This window comes from Bos taurus, chromosome 8 (genome assembly GCF_002263795.3).
Source record: "Bos taurus isolate L1 Dominette 01449 registration number 42190680 breed Hereford chromosome 8, ARS-UCD2.0, whole genome shotgun sequence".
NCBI classification, from domain to species: Eukaryota; Metazoa; Chordata; class Mammalia; order Artiodactyla; family Bovidae; genus Bos; species Bos taurus.
The window spans coordinates 91,371,120-91,386,510 of record NC_037335.1 but is presented as its reverse complement, the minus strand read 5'-3'; the positions used below and the strand labels follow the sequence as shown (position 1 = coordinate 91,386,510).

At 40.4% G+C, this 15,391-nt stretch overlaps 1 protein-coding gene across 1 annotated transcript in view; it reads left to right on the top strand.

Annotated features, from left to right (window-relative positions):
- GRIN3A (glutamate ionotropic receptor NMDA type subunit 3A) overlaps positions 1-15,391 on the top strand; it is a 200,552-nt gene that overhangs the window by 125,484 nt on the left and 59,677 nt on the right. The window contains 2 exon segments of the mRNA NM_001191535.1: positions 4,438-4,583; positions 12,260-12,375. Coding sequence (NP_001178464.1) covers positions 4,438-4,583; positions 12,260-12,375 — 262 coding nt within the window.

Here is a 15,391-nt window from a genome sequence, read left to right as displayed (position 1 = left end):
ATAATCCGTCTGATTTCTGTATTGACCATCTGATGATACCATGTGTAGAGTCTTCTCTTGTGTTGCTACAAGAGGGTGTTTGCTACGACCAGTGCATTCTCTTGGCAAAATTCTATTAGCTATTGCCCTGCTTCATTCTGTACTCCAAGGCCAAGTTCTCCTGTTACTCCAGGTATCTCTCGACCTCCTACTTTTGCATTCCAGTCCCCTATGATGAAAGGACATTTTTTTGGTGTTAGTTCTAGAAGGTCTTGTAGGTCTTCATAGAACTGTTCAACTTCAGCTTCTTCAGCATTACTGGTCGGGGCATAGACTTGGATTACTGTGATATTGAATGAGGCAATACCCCAAGTCCAAGGTCAGGAGCTGTGGCTGCACTTCGCTGGAATGGCTGTGAGGAGATACCCCACATCCAAGGTCAGAGAAACCCCAGCAGGCCCTGGAGTGGCTGTGAAGAGATATCCCACTCCCAAGCACAACAGAGAAGCCCCAGCAAGATGGTAGGAGGGGCAAATTAGCCTTTAGAATTAAACCCCATTCCCATCAGAGACGCTGAGAGGGCTCAAATAAACCTTTTGCACACCAGGATCCAGGGACCCCCACAGAGATTGAAACAGAACTGTGTTTGAGCATCTCCTGTGGAGGCATGGGTCAGCAGTGGACTGCCACAGGGACAGGGGCTTTGCGTGCAGCAGACTTGGGTATGGCATAAGCCCTCTTGGAGGTGGTCGCCATTAACCCCACCATAGAGCTGCCAGAACTTACAGAGGACTAGGAAATAGACTCTTGGAAGGCGCAAACAGAACCTTGTGTGCACTAGGACCCAGGAGAAATGAGCAGTGACCCCACAAGAGACTGACTGGGACTTGCCCATTGAGCATCCAGGAGTCTCCAGCAGAGACATGGGTCAGTGGTGGCCTGCTGCAGGGTTGGGGGCAGTGAGCATAGCAGTACATGCATAGGATCTTTTGAAGAAGGTCGCCATTATCTTCATTACCTCCACCATAGTTTGGCCCCAGGTAAATAGCAGAGAGGGAACACAGCTCCACCCATCAACAGAAAATTGAATTAAAGATTTACTGAGCATGGCCCCACCATCAGAACAAGACCCAGTTTCCCCCTCAGTAAGTTTCTCCCACCAGGAAGCTTCCATAAGCCTCTTATCCTTCTTCATCAGAGGGCAGACAGGCTGAAAACCACAATCACAGAAAACTAACCAATCTGATTACATGGACCACAGCCTTGTCTAACTCAGTTGAACTATGAGCCATGCCATCTAGTTCCACCAAGACAGACGGGTCATGGGGGAGAGTTCTGACAAAATGTGTTCCACTGGAGAAGGAAATGGCAAACCACATCAGTATTCTTGCCTTGAGAACCCCATAAACAGTATGAAAAGGCAAAAAGATAGGACACTGAAAGATGAACTCCCCAGGTCGGTAGGTGCCCAATATGCTACTGGAGATCAGTGGAGAAATAACTTCAGAAAGAATGAAGAGACGGAGCCAAAGTAAAAACAACACCCAGGTGTGGATGTGCCTGGTGATGGAAGTAAAGTCCAATGCTGTAAAGAGCAATATTGCATAGGAAACAGGAATGTTAGGTCCATGAATCAAGGTAAATTGGAGTGGTCAAACAGGAGATGGCAAGAATGACCATCGACATTTTAGGAATGAGTGAACTAAAATGGACTGGAATGGGTGAATTTAACTCAGATGACCATATCTACTACTGTTGGCAAGAATCCCTTAGAAGAAATGGAGTAGCCATCATGGTCAACAAAAGAGTCCAAAATGCAGTACTTGGATGCAATCCCAAAAATGACAGAACAATCTCTGTTCATTTCCATCAGACTATCTGGGTTCGTTTTCCACATCCAAAGTTTACTAGCTCTGTGGTCTTGGGCAAATAACAAACTTTCTAATCTTCAGTTCCTTTATTTATAAAAGGACCATAATAGAAATACCTCATAAGTTTTTGGGGAGAATCAAAGGAGAAATGTATGAAAAGTGTGAAATATGGCTAAGTACTTAGCCTATGTGTTATGTAAGTACAAGGTGCTGTCTCAGCACAGATGAATAGGTAGTAAATTATTTTTATTTTTGTTCTTCCTGGATAGGAGGGTGAAATTCGATAAGGCCAAAGACTTCAGACAGAGTCTTGATCTAGGCTTTAAAAAATGAATAGCTGTTGGATAAACAGAATGCTGATAAGTTTGCCTTGCTCAAGCTATAGGGTTGCAATCTGCTACTGTAAGAACAGCCTAGGCTTAAGGCTTAAGGAGAATATTTTAAAAGACTAGTGAGTTTATTCTAATAAACATCTTCTCTCCATTTGTTCCCATGACCTGGAAGACAGGCTGATGTGGTCGGTAATCGTGTGGACTTTGAAGTGAAACAGACATAGGTTCTAATCCAATCCCTACTACTTCTAGCTGTGTGATCTTACTACTTTTATTACTTACTATTACTTGCTACATTTCACTGAGCTCCTAGTTGATTAATCCTTAAAAAGGAAGTATTACTAGAGTCCTTTTTATGAGGTTTTTATAAGGATTAATCAGGTTTTTATGAGGATTAATCAAGATAATGCAGATAAACATCAGTTAGCACATAAAAATCAATAAATGTTAGCTAATATTATTGATGCCTCATTAAGGTTATGCTAGCATAAAACATTAGAATTTATCCAGTGTGTGAATGAACAGTTGAACACAAGTATATGCCATACAGCCTGTTCAACAGTGAGATATCCAAATAAATATCACAAAGCAGGTGGTTAGTCACTTTGTGGCAATGATTGTAGGTATTTAACTTTGTGGGCCCAGTAACTCTGAAAATTATGCAAAGCTGCCCACCAAAAAATATTGACATAGATTAATGACTTACTTCACTGAATGTAGTTTTTTAACTTACAAACATGAGGCATGTTTCTGTAGCCAATCTATAAATAAATATATGGAACAACCATTGTTAATATCTTGATATATTTTCTTCCCAGGGGTGTGTGTGTGTGTGTGTGTGTGTACACATGTGTATATATGATATACATGAGGGAGCCACAGTATTTAAAATAACTATGAATGCATGCATGCTCAGTTGTGTCCAACTGTTTGCAACCCCATGGACTGTAATCTACCAGGCACCTCTGTCCATGGAATTCTCCAGGCAAGAATACTGAAGTGGGTTGCCATTTCCTTCTCCAGGGGATCTTCCTGACTCAGAGATCGAACCCACATCTCCTTCATTGGCAGGCAGATTCTTTACCACTACACCACCTGGGAAGCCCTTAAAGTAACTATATACATATTTAACTCTGATCAGACCATACAAGAGCCTTTTCTCCATTTGTCATATGAGCATTTGCTTTGTTTTATTAAATATGCTTTACAAACATGATTTATACATTAGATAACGTTCTATAAGGATGTGACAAATAATTTAACTATTGCCATATTGTTAGACCCTTTTCTGTGTGTCAAAACTAATTAATCTTCAAATATAAATTGTTTATTACCAAATTCAGTAATTTCTTAATCTGTAGGTGTGTAAACAACTTGAAAAAAAGAAAAAAAAAAAACCCAGGTTGATTCTTTTCTTTGAAATAACTCTAGATCCTGTATTAATACTTCTGTACAACTTCCATGAATTATACTGTCTCATGTACTGTATCTTTAATAGTGACAGAGAGCTTCTGCATGACTCCCAGCACACTGCCTCTCCTCACTGTGAGGTCTTGCATGCTGGAGAACTATGACATTATTGGATCTTGTCCTGCTAGCCGCCTCCTCTGTTGCTCCTAACTGTCTTACATACCATTCCATTTTAGAAAATATACAACATGACTCAGCATTGGATAACAGAGTTATCTAAGGGAAAGAGATCATTTCATAATTACACCAAAAATAAATTCAATGAACTTCAAATATACTACAGCATAAAGACTAATGAACATAAAAGAGGTGAATTCATGGTTTGGGGTCATGTATATTTTGATCTCAGGTTGCAGGATCTGTGTAGTTCTAATCAAGGAAGGGCACAATCTTTAATTTATTATCTTAACTTTATGCTTTGCCTAATAAGCAATTTATAATATTACCAAGGTTGATTTCATATGTCATTTTATAATTTCTAAAGAATTCCAACAGGCTCTCAATATAAAGAAGAAAGCTGTTTTATATTTTCTATTTGTTGTTTTCATCTGTTTGCTTCTGGAGAGAGAATAGTTACTTATGTGAGGATAGAACATTTATTTATGTGAAAGCTGGTATGAAAGAGCATGTACCTATGTTGGTACATGGAAATTTATGTCTATGACTGTGTGTGTTTGAAAAATGCAAGGTCGTTATCAGACTCTAAAGAATGATAGGGAAAAAAAATTTTGAAAACAACTCTAGGAATAATTTATATTCAAGACATTTCTTTTTCTGCCTCATAGCTACATCATCCCTCTCAAGGCTTCCGTTTTGGAACTGTCCGGGAGAGCAGTGCTGAAGACTATGTGAGGCAAAGCTTCCCAGAGATGCATGAGTATATGAGAAGGTACAATGTACCAGCCACCCTGGATGGAGTGGCGTACCTAAAGTGAGTGTCAACCTCTTCAGTCCAAAAAGTTCTCAATGAAAAAGAAGTCTTGCTACTGATGTAATGTTTGTTGGTTTTTTTCTTTTTAATGTTATCTAAATATACCCATTGTGTGTTCCATAATACCTCACACCATATGAGATCCAGGAGACAGTATGGAATAAATGTGCATTTAATTATGTGACCTAGTTTTCTAGTTACCTCCACAGTCCCAAGCTGGCAGTAGCTTTGATCAAAGTGCCAGTAGGGTCAGTAGTGTAGCAGATGGTGGAGGAAGTAAATGTTGGCTTGACATCACTTGGGAAAATAATGGTGCTGAAATGATCAAACACTCAGGGAATGTGGCCAGAGGATAAAGTGTCCCAAAGCAACCCTTTCCTTCACAGTGAATCTCTAAGCCTGTGGACTGTCTCCTCTTGCCACAAGGAAGTGGGATTTATCTTAGAGATACCCTGTAGAAAAGAAATAAGATAAAAGGCAATGATTCCCATGCCTGCATCCTTTTCATCAGAATTTATGAGAAGCAATCAAGAGCAATCACATTGCCATGGCAGATTATCAGAGCTATAATTCAGGGAAGCTAAATGCAAAGGAGGATGGTGCATTTCTGGGTCTGCTCAACTAGTCTGCCTGGGAGAAGGGGATGAATGGCTCCTGATAAGCGCCACAGCATGCAAGCAAGCAGTCCTCCCCATCCTGCCTGATGGTCTCAGGACAATAACATACATTCAAACTCCAATCCCTACAATCGTGTAGTACCAGAAAACTGGTTTCTCTATCATCAAACACAATTATCTCCCCAATGACAGCAGAACTAGGCACCTCAAATTCTTTTTTAAGAAAGAAGGGAAGCAAATAATTTTATGGGACATAAGGGCTCTGCATTTCTCAAAAACTCTAGTAATCAGCCCTGAAAACAATTTTATGGACTAAACTAGAGTCTAGAAAGGAAACTTTGTGTTCTCAGATTTGCACAGGTATATATAGTGTGAAACACTATGAAATGGCACTTTCCATTTTGTAAGAACTTTAAAACATTAGAGTCACTCTCTGACACAGAGTTTAGTGCTCCTTTGCACCCCAACAACTCCTCTTTATCCTCTCCATCAGAGAAATCCATGGCTGAGAAAAAGAATAAGATGTCAGGAAGAAAGCAATGGCTCCCCACTTTATAGTAATGGGTGATAAATTCAGCCCTTCTGGCAGTGTGAAAGGCTGAGAAAAGCCCCTGCTGCAGTGGAGCAATTCCACTCTACTCTGGATATTCATTTGTTCTGGAGGATTTACCTCCAAGGCCCCAGAGCTCAGTTGGCCATACTCTAGCTGGAGAGAAGAAATTGTTAGGAAAACAGGCACAGATGAAGGAGCTGAGACCCAAAAGAATCAACTTGTCCATGGAAATACAGCTAGCAAGTGGCAGTCAGGACCAGAACCATGACTTTGGAATGTAGCCACTGCTGCAGGCTAGCCTGAGAACTATAACTGGAAAGCCGGTCCTTGATATTCAAGGTACAGTCCACATTCCAGCAACATCCATGTAGCAGGTAGCACCTGGGAGCATATGAGAAATGAAGATTCTCAGGTCCCATCACAGAATCTGCATTTTTAACAAGCTCCCCAGGTGAGTTACAGATTGAGGTAACTTTGGAACAAAGGTTATCATTAATGCCCTCTGCCTTCTTCCCTCTGAGCTTCTCTCCCCACTTTTGGCCCATATACAGCCTATGCTACTATTCACTACTCCAAAAAACCAAGGTCCCCAAGTTACCCTCTGACATACGAGTGCCATGACCTACAGGGCACTACCCCTGGAGTCATCTGTAAAGAGAGGTTCCTATGTTAAAGCTGCCCCTCCCCTCTCCCATCAGATTCCCTGAGCTTCATCCTAACTCACTTCAGTTCAGTTCAGTTCAGTCACTCAGTCGTGTCTGACTCTGCAACCCCGTGAATCGCAGCACGCCAGACCTCCCTGTCCATCACCAACTCCTGGAGTTCACCCAAACTCACATCCATCGAGTCGGTGATGCCATTCAGCCATCTCATCCTCTCTCAGCCCCTTCTCCTCCTGCCCCCAATCCCTCCCAGCATCAGAGTCTTTTCCAAGAGTCAACTCTTCGCATGAGGTGGCCAAAGTACTGGAGTTTCAGCTTTAGCATCATTCCTTCCAAAGAACACCCAGGGCTGATCTCTTTTAGAATGGACTGGTTGGATCTCCTTGCAGTCCAAGGGACTCTCAGGACTCTGAGCAAAAACAAGACCAGGAGCTGACTGTGGCTCAGATCATGAGTTCCTTATTGCCAAATTCAGACTGACTCACTTAGGACCCTACTTTTTGAAGTGACAGTATTCCAGTAAATGAATCCCTATTAAAGTAATAATTACTTTATTTTTATATGTTTATATATAACTAGTTTTGTGGTATATGTGTTATGAAATGAATGTTCAAAAAGACAGCATGATTTTATAGTGGGAGAAACAACTGTAGGCCCTGACAACTGTAAGGATGACTCAGCCAGTCTAGAAGCTCCTTATACCAGGATCAAACCCTGCCTCTTCCTCACCAGTGACTCAGGGCCCCATGGGAGTCTGTGAGCTAATTGCTTCTTGCCTTCCTATGTAATAGAGACCTGCCATAGATAACTTCACTTTGCAATTCAAAATCATGAGGAGTTATTTAGGGAAACCACTCAGATGGACCACAGGAATTACTTGTTAGAAAACTGAGCCCTAACTTTTTATAATCTTATTGCTGCCACAGATATTTACAGAGCATTAGTAAATGGTAACTTGGTCCTGTGTAGCTCACAAGGTACATTTTGGTACTGTGAGAATAAAGCTTTCATTAAAGAAATACCTTTCAGCTTGATTTTTATTTTACTGCCAGGATTCCATTAAGGTTTCTGATCCTCAGCTTCCAGGATACAATTCATATACCAAGCCCTTTATGGATCTTCCCGCAGCTCTGAAGCTGAGAGATGTTTTTCATTTTGGTTGAAGTTAAACATAATAAAAAAAGATTTATGAGTATGGCCCTGCCCATCAGAACAAGACCCAGTTTCCCCTTCAGTCAGTCTCTCCCATCAGGAAGCTTCCATAAGCCTCTTATCCTTCTTCATCAGAGGGCAGATAGACCGAAAACCACAATCACAGAAAACTAACTAATCTGATTACATGGACCACAGCCTTGTCTAACTCCATGAAACTATGAGCCATGCCATATAGGGCCATCCAAGATGGACAGGTCATGGGGGAGAGTTCTGACAAAATGTGTTCCACTGGAGAAGGATAAGGCAAACCACATCAGTATTCTTGCCTTGAGAACCCCATGAACAGTATGAAAAGGTAAAAAGATAGGACACTGAAAGATGAACTCCCCAGGTCAATAGGTGCCCAATATGCTACTGGAGATCAATGGAGAAATAACTCCAGAAAGGATGAAGAGATGGAGCCAAAGCAAAAACAACACCCAGGTGTGGATGTGCCTGGTGATGGAAGTAAAGTCCAATGCTGTAAAGAGCAATATTTCATAGGAAACAGGAATGTTAGGTCCATGAATCAAGGTAAATTGGAGTGGTCAGACAGGAGATGGCAAGAATGACCATCGACATTTTAGGAATGAGTGAACTAAAATGGACTGGATTGGGTGAATTTAACTCAGATGACCATTATATCTAATACTGTTGGCAAGAATCCCTTAGAAGAAATGGAGTAGCCATCATAGTCAACAAAAGAGTCTGAAATGCAGTACTTGGATGCGATCTCAAAAATGAGAGAATGATCTCTGTTCATTTCCAAGGCAAAACATTCAATATCACAGTAACCCAAAACTAATCCCTGACCAGTAATGCTGAAGAAGCTGAGTTGAACAGTTTTATGAAGACCTACAAGACCTTCTGGAACTAACACCCCCAAAAACTGTCCTTTTTGTTACAGGGAACTGGAATGCAAAAGTAGAAAGTCAAGAGATACCTAGAGTAACAGGAAAATTTGGCCTTGGAGTACAGAATGAAGCAGGGCAAAGGCTAATAGAGCTTTGCCATAAGAACACACTGGTCATAGCAAACACCCTCTTCCAGAAACACAAGAGATGACTCTACACATGGACATCACCAGATGATCAATACTGAAATCAGATGGGTTATATTCTTTGCAGCCAAAGATGGAGAAGCTCTATACAGTCAGCAAAAACAAGACCAGGAGCTGACCAATGGATCAGATCATGAACTCCTTATTGCCAAGTTCAGACTTAAATTGAAGAAAGTAGGGAAAACTACTAGACCATTCAGATATGACCTAAATCAAATCCCTTAAAGTTATACAGTGGAAGTGAGAAATAGATTCAAGGGATTAGATCTGATAGAGTACCTAAAGAACTATGGATGAAGGTTCGTGACATTGTACAGGAAGCAGTGATCAAGACCATCCCCAAGAAAAAAAAGCAAAAAGGCAAAATGGTTGTCTGAGGAGAACTTACAAATAGCTGTGAAAAGAAGAGAAGTGAAAGCCAAAGGAGAAAAGGAAAAATGTACACATTTGAATGCAGAGTTCCAAAGAAATAGCAAGGAGAGAAAAGAAAGCCTTCCTCAGTGACCAGTGCAAAGAAACAGGAAAACAATAGAATGGGAAAGACTAGAGATCTCTTCAAGAAAATTAGAGATACCAAGGGAATATTTCATGCAAAGATGGGCACAATAAAGGACAGAAATGAAATGGACCTAACAGAAGCAGAAGATATTAAGACTAGGTGGCAAGAATACACAGAAGAACTATACAAAAAAGATCTTCATGACCCAGATAATCATGACGGTGTGATCACTGGACTAAAGCCAGATATCCTGGAATCTGAAGTCAAGTGGACCTTAGGAAGCATCACTATGAACAAAGCTAATGGAGGTGATGGAATTCCAGTTGGTCTATTATAAATCTTAAAAGATCATGCTGTCAAAGTACTGCACTCAGTATGCCAGCAAATTTGGAAAACTCAGCAGTGGCCACAGGACTGGAAAAGGGCAGTTTTCATTCCAATCCCTAAGAAAAGTAGTGCCAAAGAATGCTCAAACTACCGCACAATTGCACTCATCTCACACACTAGCAAAGTAATGCTCAAAATTCTCCAAGCCAGGCTTCAACAGTACATGAACCATGAATTTCCAGATGTTCAAGCTGGATTTAGAAAAGGCAGAGGAACGAGATATCAAACTGCCAACATCCACTGGATTATTGAGAAAGCAAGAGAGTTCCGGAAAAAGATCTATTTCTGCTTTATTGCCTAGGCCAAAGCCTTTGACTGTGTGGATCACCACAAGCTGTGGAAAATTCTTCAAGAAATGGCAATACCAGACCATTTGACCTGCCTCTTGAGAAATCTATATGCAGGTCAAGAAGCAACAGATAGAACTGGACATGATACAACAGACTGGTTCCAAATTGGGAAAGTAGTAGGTGAAGGCTGTATATTGTCACCCGGCTTATTTAACTTCTATGCAGAGTACATCATGAGAAATGCTGGACTAGAAGAAGCACAAGCTGGAATCAAGATTGCAGGGAGAAATATCAATAACCTCAGATATGCAGATGACTCCACCCTTAGGACAGAAAGTGAAGAGTAACTAAAAAGCCTCTTGATGAAAGTGAAAGTGGAGAGTGAAAAAGTTGGCTTAAAGCTCAACATTCAGAAAACGAAGATCATGGCATCTGGTCCCATCACTTCATGGCAAATAGATGGGGAAACAGTGGAAACAGTGTCACGCTTTATTTTGGGGGGCTCCAAAATCACTGCCAATGGTGACTGCAGCCATGAAATTAAAAGATGCTTACTCCTTGGAAGGAAAGTTATGACCAACCTAGATAGCATATTCAAAAGCAGAGACATTACTTTGCCAACAAAGGTCCGTCTAGTTAAGGCTATGGTTTTTCCTGTGGTCATGTATGGATGTGAGAGTTGGACTGTGAAGAAAGCTGAGCACCAAAGAATTGATGCTTTTGAACTGTGGTGTTGGAGAAGACTCTTGAGAGTCCCTTGGACTGCAAGGAGATCCAGCCAGTCCATTCTAAAGGAGATCAGCCCTGGGATTTCTTTGGAAGGAATGATGCTAAAGCTGAAACTCCAATACTTTGGCCACCTCATGTGAAGAGTTGACTCATTGGAAAAGACTCTGATGCTGGGAGGGATTGAGAGCAGGAGGAGAAGGGGCCGACAGAGGATGAGATGGCTGGATGGCATCACTGACTCAATGGACGTGAGTTTGAGTGAACTCCAGGAGTTGGTGATGGACAGGGAGGCCTGGCGTGCTGCGATTCATGGGGTCGCAGTCGGACATGACTGAGCCACTGAACTACATTTTTTGAGATAGCTGAAAACAAAGAGTCATTTGCATACACCTTAAACAGTTCCCCGAGAAACTCATTCTCCCTTGCCTCCTTTGTAAGTGGAACTCAACTGGTGCTGACCACCTTCCTGGGGACGATTTCTGTGCCTATGTTAAAAAATGGGGGAGAATACAAAAAGGATGCACAAAGCGTCTGTTGCTATCTTGAGCCCAGCCCACAGCCAATTCACTGATACAGTCAGAAATACTTGCCTTTAAATGATTTTTGCCTGAACTGTCTCCTGGGATGGAAGTGAAACGTGAATCTCTGGAGTTATATTAATAAATCAGACCACAGAGACCTGATTTACATATGCTTCCTATTCCATTTATTAAACACCAGCTATGGACTTTAAAGAGACCTCAACTCTTTTTTCCCCAAGAGTGCTGGATCTGTTATTTGCACTTCTTTATTATGTACTCCCAAGTGTGAAATAATGCCTGACCTCTGGAGAATATGATAGTGATCACGACAGAAAGAATGAAGAATTTTCACATACTGATTAATGAGATTGCCTAGCTCCAACACTAACTGGCTTGTGAACTGGATCAACTTATTTCAACTCTCTGTACCTTCAATTCCTTCATTTGTTAAAATAGGATACTACCACCCCCTTCAAGTGAAAATGAAAGTGATAGTTGTTCAGTCATGTCCGACTCTTTGCAACCCCATGGACATGGGATTTCCCAAGCAAGAATACTGGAGTGGGTTGTAATTTCCTTCTCCAGGGGACCTTCCCAACTCAGGGATCGAACCTGGGTCTCTTGCATTACAGGCAGATTCTTTACCATCTGAGGCACCAGGGAAGCCCACCTCCCTCTTCATAGTCATTATAAAGGGTATGGAGAACAATAAATATAATGCCTACACCAAGAAGTCATTTGGAGGACTTCATTCGGTGGTCCAGTGGTTAAGACTCTGCACTTCCACTACAGGGAGAGTTTGATCCCTGGTTGGGGAACTGAGATCCTACATGTAGCATGACCAAAAAAAAAGATCATTCAGTTAATGTATGAGAAATGAACTATGACTATTTACCTTTGCACTCAATTCAGGGTCACTCTGGTTTTGTTGTTCAATTTAACCCCTGGAAAGATGTCATGCTCTCTGTTAAGAGTGTCTGTTTCCCCTAGTCTGTTCTCTGCAGGTCAGTGAGATGTCACCAAGGCAGGACCAGCAGCTGCCAGCTTGGACTGCCCCTACTGTCCAGATTTCTGCTCCCTAAACAAAAGCTAGCTGTCAGACTTAGTGTTTCCTGTCTATTAATAAATCATTTTCCACTTTTCTTCTTTTGGTCTTAAACATAGGAATGATCCAGAGAAACTAGATGCCTTCATCATGGACAAAGCCCTTCTGGATTACGAAGTGTCAGTAGATGCTGACTGCAAACTTCTAACTGTGGGGAAGCCATTTGCCATAGAAGGTATTAATCAATCATTCTTGATGCACTTTTACTCGGGATGTGCTGTTTGCCAACCTAGCAAGTCACAAATGCCAGTGTCAGAGGCAAAGAGCTATTCATTTTCCCTTGTTTTCATTTTCAGCTCTTAAGTACTCAGCTATTAAGTTGCTGAAGTTAGGTATTTATTTTCTACCTACTCCACCAACATATTTTTATCCAATTGTTAGAAAAACAACAACCAAAATATCATTGTTATCCAAACGGTGTTGCTTCAGATATCTGGGAGTGTTGACACTGTGGTAAACAGGGAGTCCAGTTTTAATTTAATCTGTATTTTCTAATGGCCAAATCCTATAATGAATCTGATACTAAAACTAGAATGATTGTGTTACAACTAAAAGGACCCCAGTGATGATTTAATGCAAGCTGCTTAGTTTTATCCACGAGAAAGTTCAGAGACAATATATTACTTTCTCATAATCACACAATTAGATGATAATACTGAAATTAGAATACAAATCTCATAGTCCTTAAATAAATGTTTCCACTAGTTGAAAAATAAGTAGAAAAAAATCAACCCCTGTAATTTAGTAACCTCTAAGTGTCCTAAACAAAACTTTGTTTGGGACCTCAGATTTGTCTTTCTCCCCACTGGCAGCAAATTTTTGCTTTCAACTTGGTCAGACAATCAATCAAACTTCAGGACCAAAGAAAGATTGCATTGTCAGTAGCTCCTTTCATTCTGGACAATAGTTGATATATGGAGCAGATAGTTTGAACCAGCAAATTTCACATCTCCAAGTCCCAGCTTCCCTCCTCTGACAGTACATACTGGCTCCCAGAACAATCATACTCACTTGTCAGAAAGCATTTTGACTAGAAATAATCCCATGGGGATGCTCAAGTCCTGTTTCCAGGAAACTATACTTTCCTGTATGTTAACTAGTATATCAAGGCTATTCAGATTCCAGTTCCCCAACTGACTACAGTTGGTCTCTGTCTCTCCTAAACACATCAGCAGTTTTTGGGTTTTTTTCTATCTTCATTTTTGTGATGAATGAGAATGTAACAGCTGTTTCTTTGGGCCTTCTCCTAAGAGAAATCAATCCCCTTTCCAGGCAAAGTGACCTCCACCTTAGCCTGGAATAGAACACAGGAAGAGAGACATTTAGTGATAGGGGTCTTCTGTTGAGACAACAGTGACAGAGACACAATTGTGTAGCAGGGCAAAAAAAGAGAAACCAAAGAAAAACTAGAAAACTAAAAGAACATTGATTATATAACCACATTTCAATGTAACAATGGAAAATTTCCCATTTGTGTGGCATCTGGGTAAATGGAAAGGATGTTATTTCCTTTTTCTATCCTAGATACACTGGGTAATTGAAGTCCCTTTTGCCATTAGCAGCTGTTAACAATGAATCATTTGTAGTGGGTGAAAGAATGAGGGATTCTTGTTTTCCACCTTTGTTTTCAGGGGGCAACTCTATCTTGTCAAAAGGCAGTGGTGAAATGGCTTGTTTGCCTCTGCCGGACCCCAGTGCCAGATGCCACACAATTAATTCCCCACTGGTTCCCTGTTTACATTTCCATCTGTGCTCGTGAGACTTGGTGTCTTACAGTCTCCATCATCTCCAGACACCACATTGTTTTCCAAGGGAATAAATACAAAATGGTGCAGGGAAACACTCTCTCTGCAAGACAGCAGAAAGACTATAGACTTGAATACAGAGAATATTCTCATCATTGTTGGTTTATTCTTTAAAAAGCCACTGCTGGTTTATTCTGGGTGATGAAATTTTAATTCAATACAGCCTCTGTGAACAAGTTTACAACCTAAAAGCAGAACTTGGTAAAACACAAAGTAAGGACACTTATAAGTTACAGAAAGTAATGTGATAGAGATACTAATAAAGCTCTTGACTGTGACTGTAAAGATAAAGTTAATCTAATAGGTTTTAATGGAATATTTCCCTCTTCATGAAATTTTTAAAAAAATATTATATGCTTTTCATTAACAACATTTAGGTTTTTTGAATTTATGAAACTGTGTACTTTATTATTAATTAATTAGACTTTACAGGCATAAAATATCACAAAAGCAGTTTATCAACAATTTTTACCTGATTAGCTTACAGGAATGTTCCATATGTCTGTATTCTCTCACAGGATCTAGTACAATGCAAGGCATATAACAGTTATGTAATAAATGATTTAATACCCTATTATATAACTCACTAGGTTGTATTTGACTAAATACCTAATCACTTCCTTATGAAGGTAATCAAAAGTACCCTGAAAAGTCTGCATATACCTTCCAAAGTGTTTAAATAATTTTTGGAACTTAGGAGGGAAAATGGAATCCATTGATTCCTTCATGTTGAAGGTACATTCACTCTCTGTTCAGTTCAGTCGCTCAGTCATGTCCGACTCTTTGTGACCCCACAGACTGCAGCATGCCAGGCCTCCCTGTCCATCACCAACTCCCAGAGTTTACACAAACTCATGCCCATTGAGTCAGTGATGCCATCACTCTCTGTAGTAATGACATTATATCAACTCAGTGTGACTACTAAATACCCTTCCCAACTTCACCATTCTGCATTTATTTAACACCTAAAGGTCAATGGCATATAATTGCTGATAGTAGTCTCTTATGATCCTTTGTATTTGTGTGTTGTCTGCTGTGATCTCTCCATTTTCATTTCTAATTTTATTGATTTGATTTTTCTCCCTCTGTTTCTTGATGAGTCTGGCAAACCAATACAATATTGTAAAGTAAAAAAATAATAATAATAATAAAAATTTTTTTAAATAAAAAAAGGTCAATGGGCAGCAAATGAGAGACAACAGTCCACATTGACTTTGAAACCATTCCATGAGTCTTCAGTGCAGCAAACCAAAATTATTAAAAATTCAAGAACATGTGGAAAGTCTCTGGCCTTATTAAAAACTATATACCAGGGACACAAAGATATATTGTGTGCTCTGAAAAAAGAAAGTATTGAGATAATTGAATACATGTCCCAAATTTATG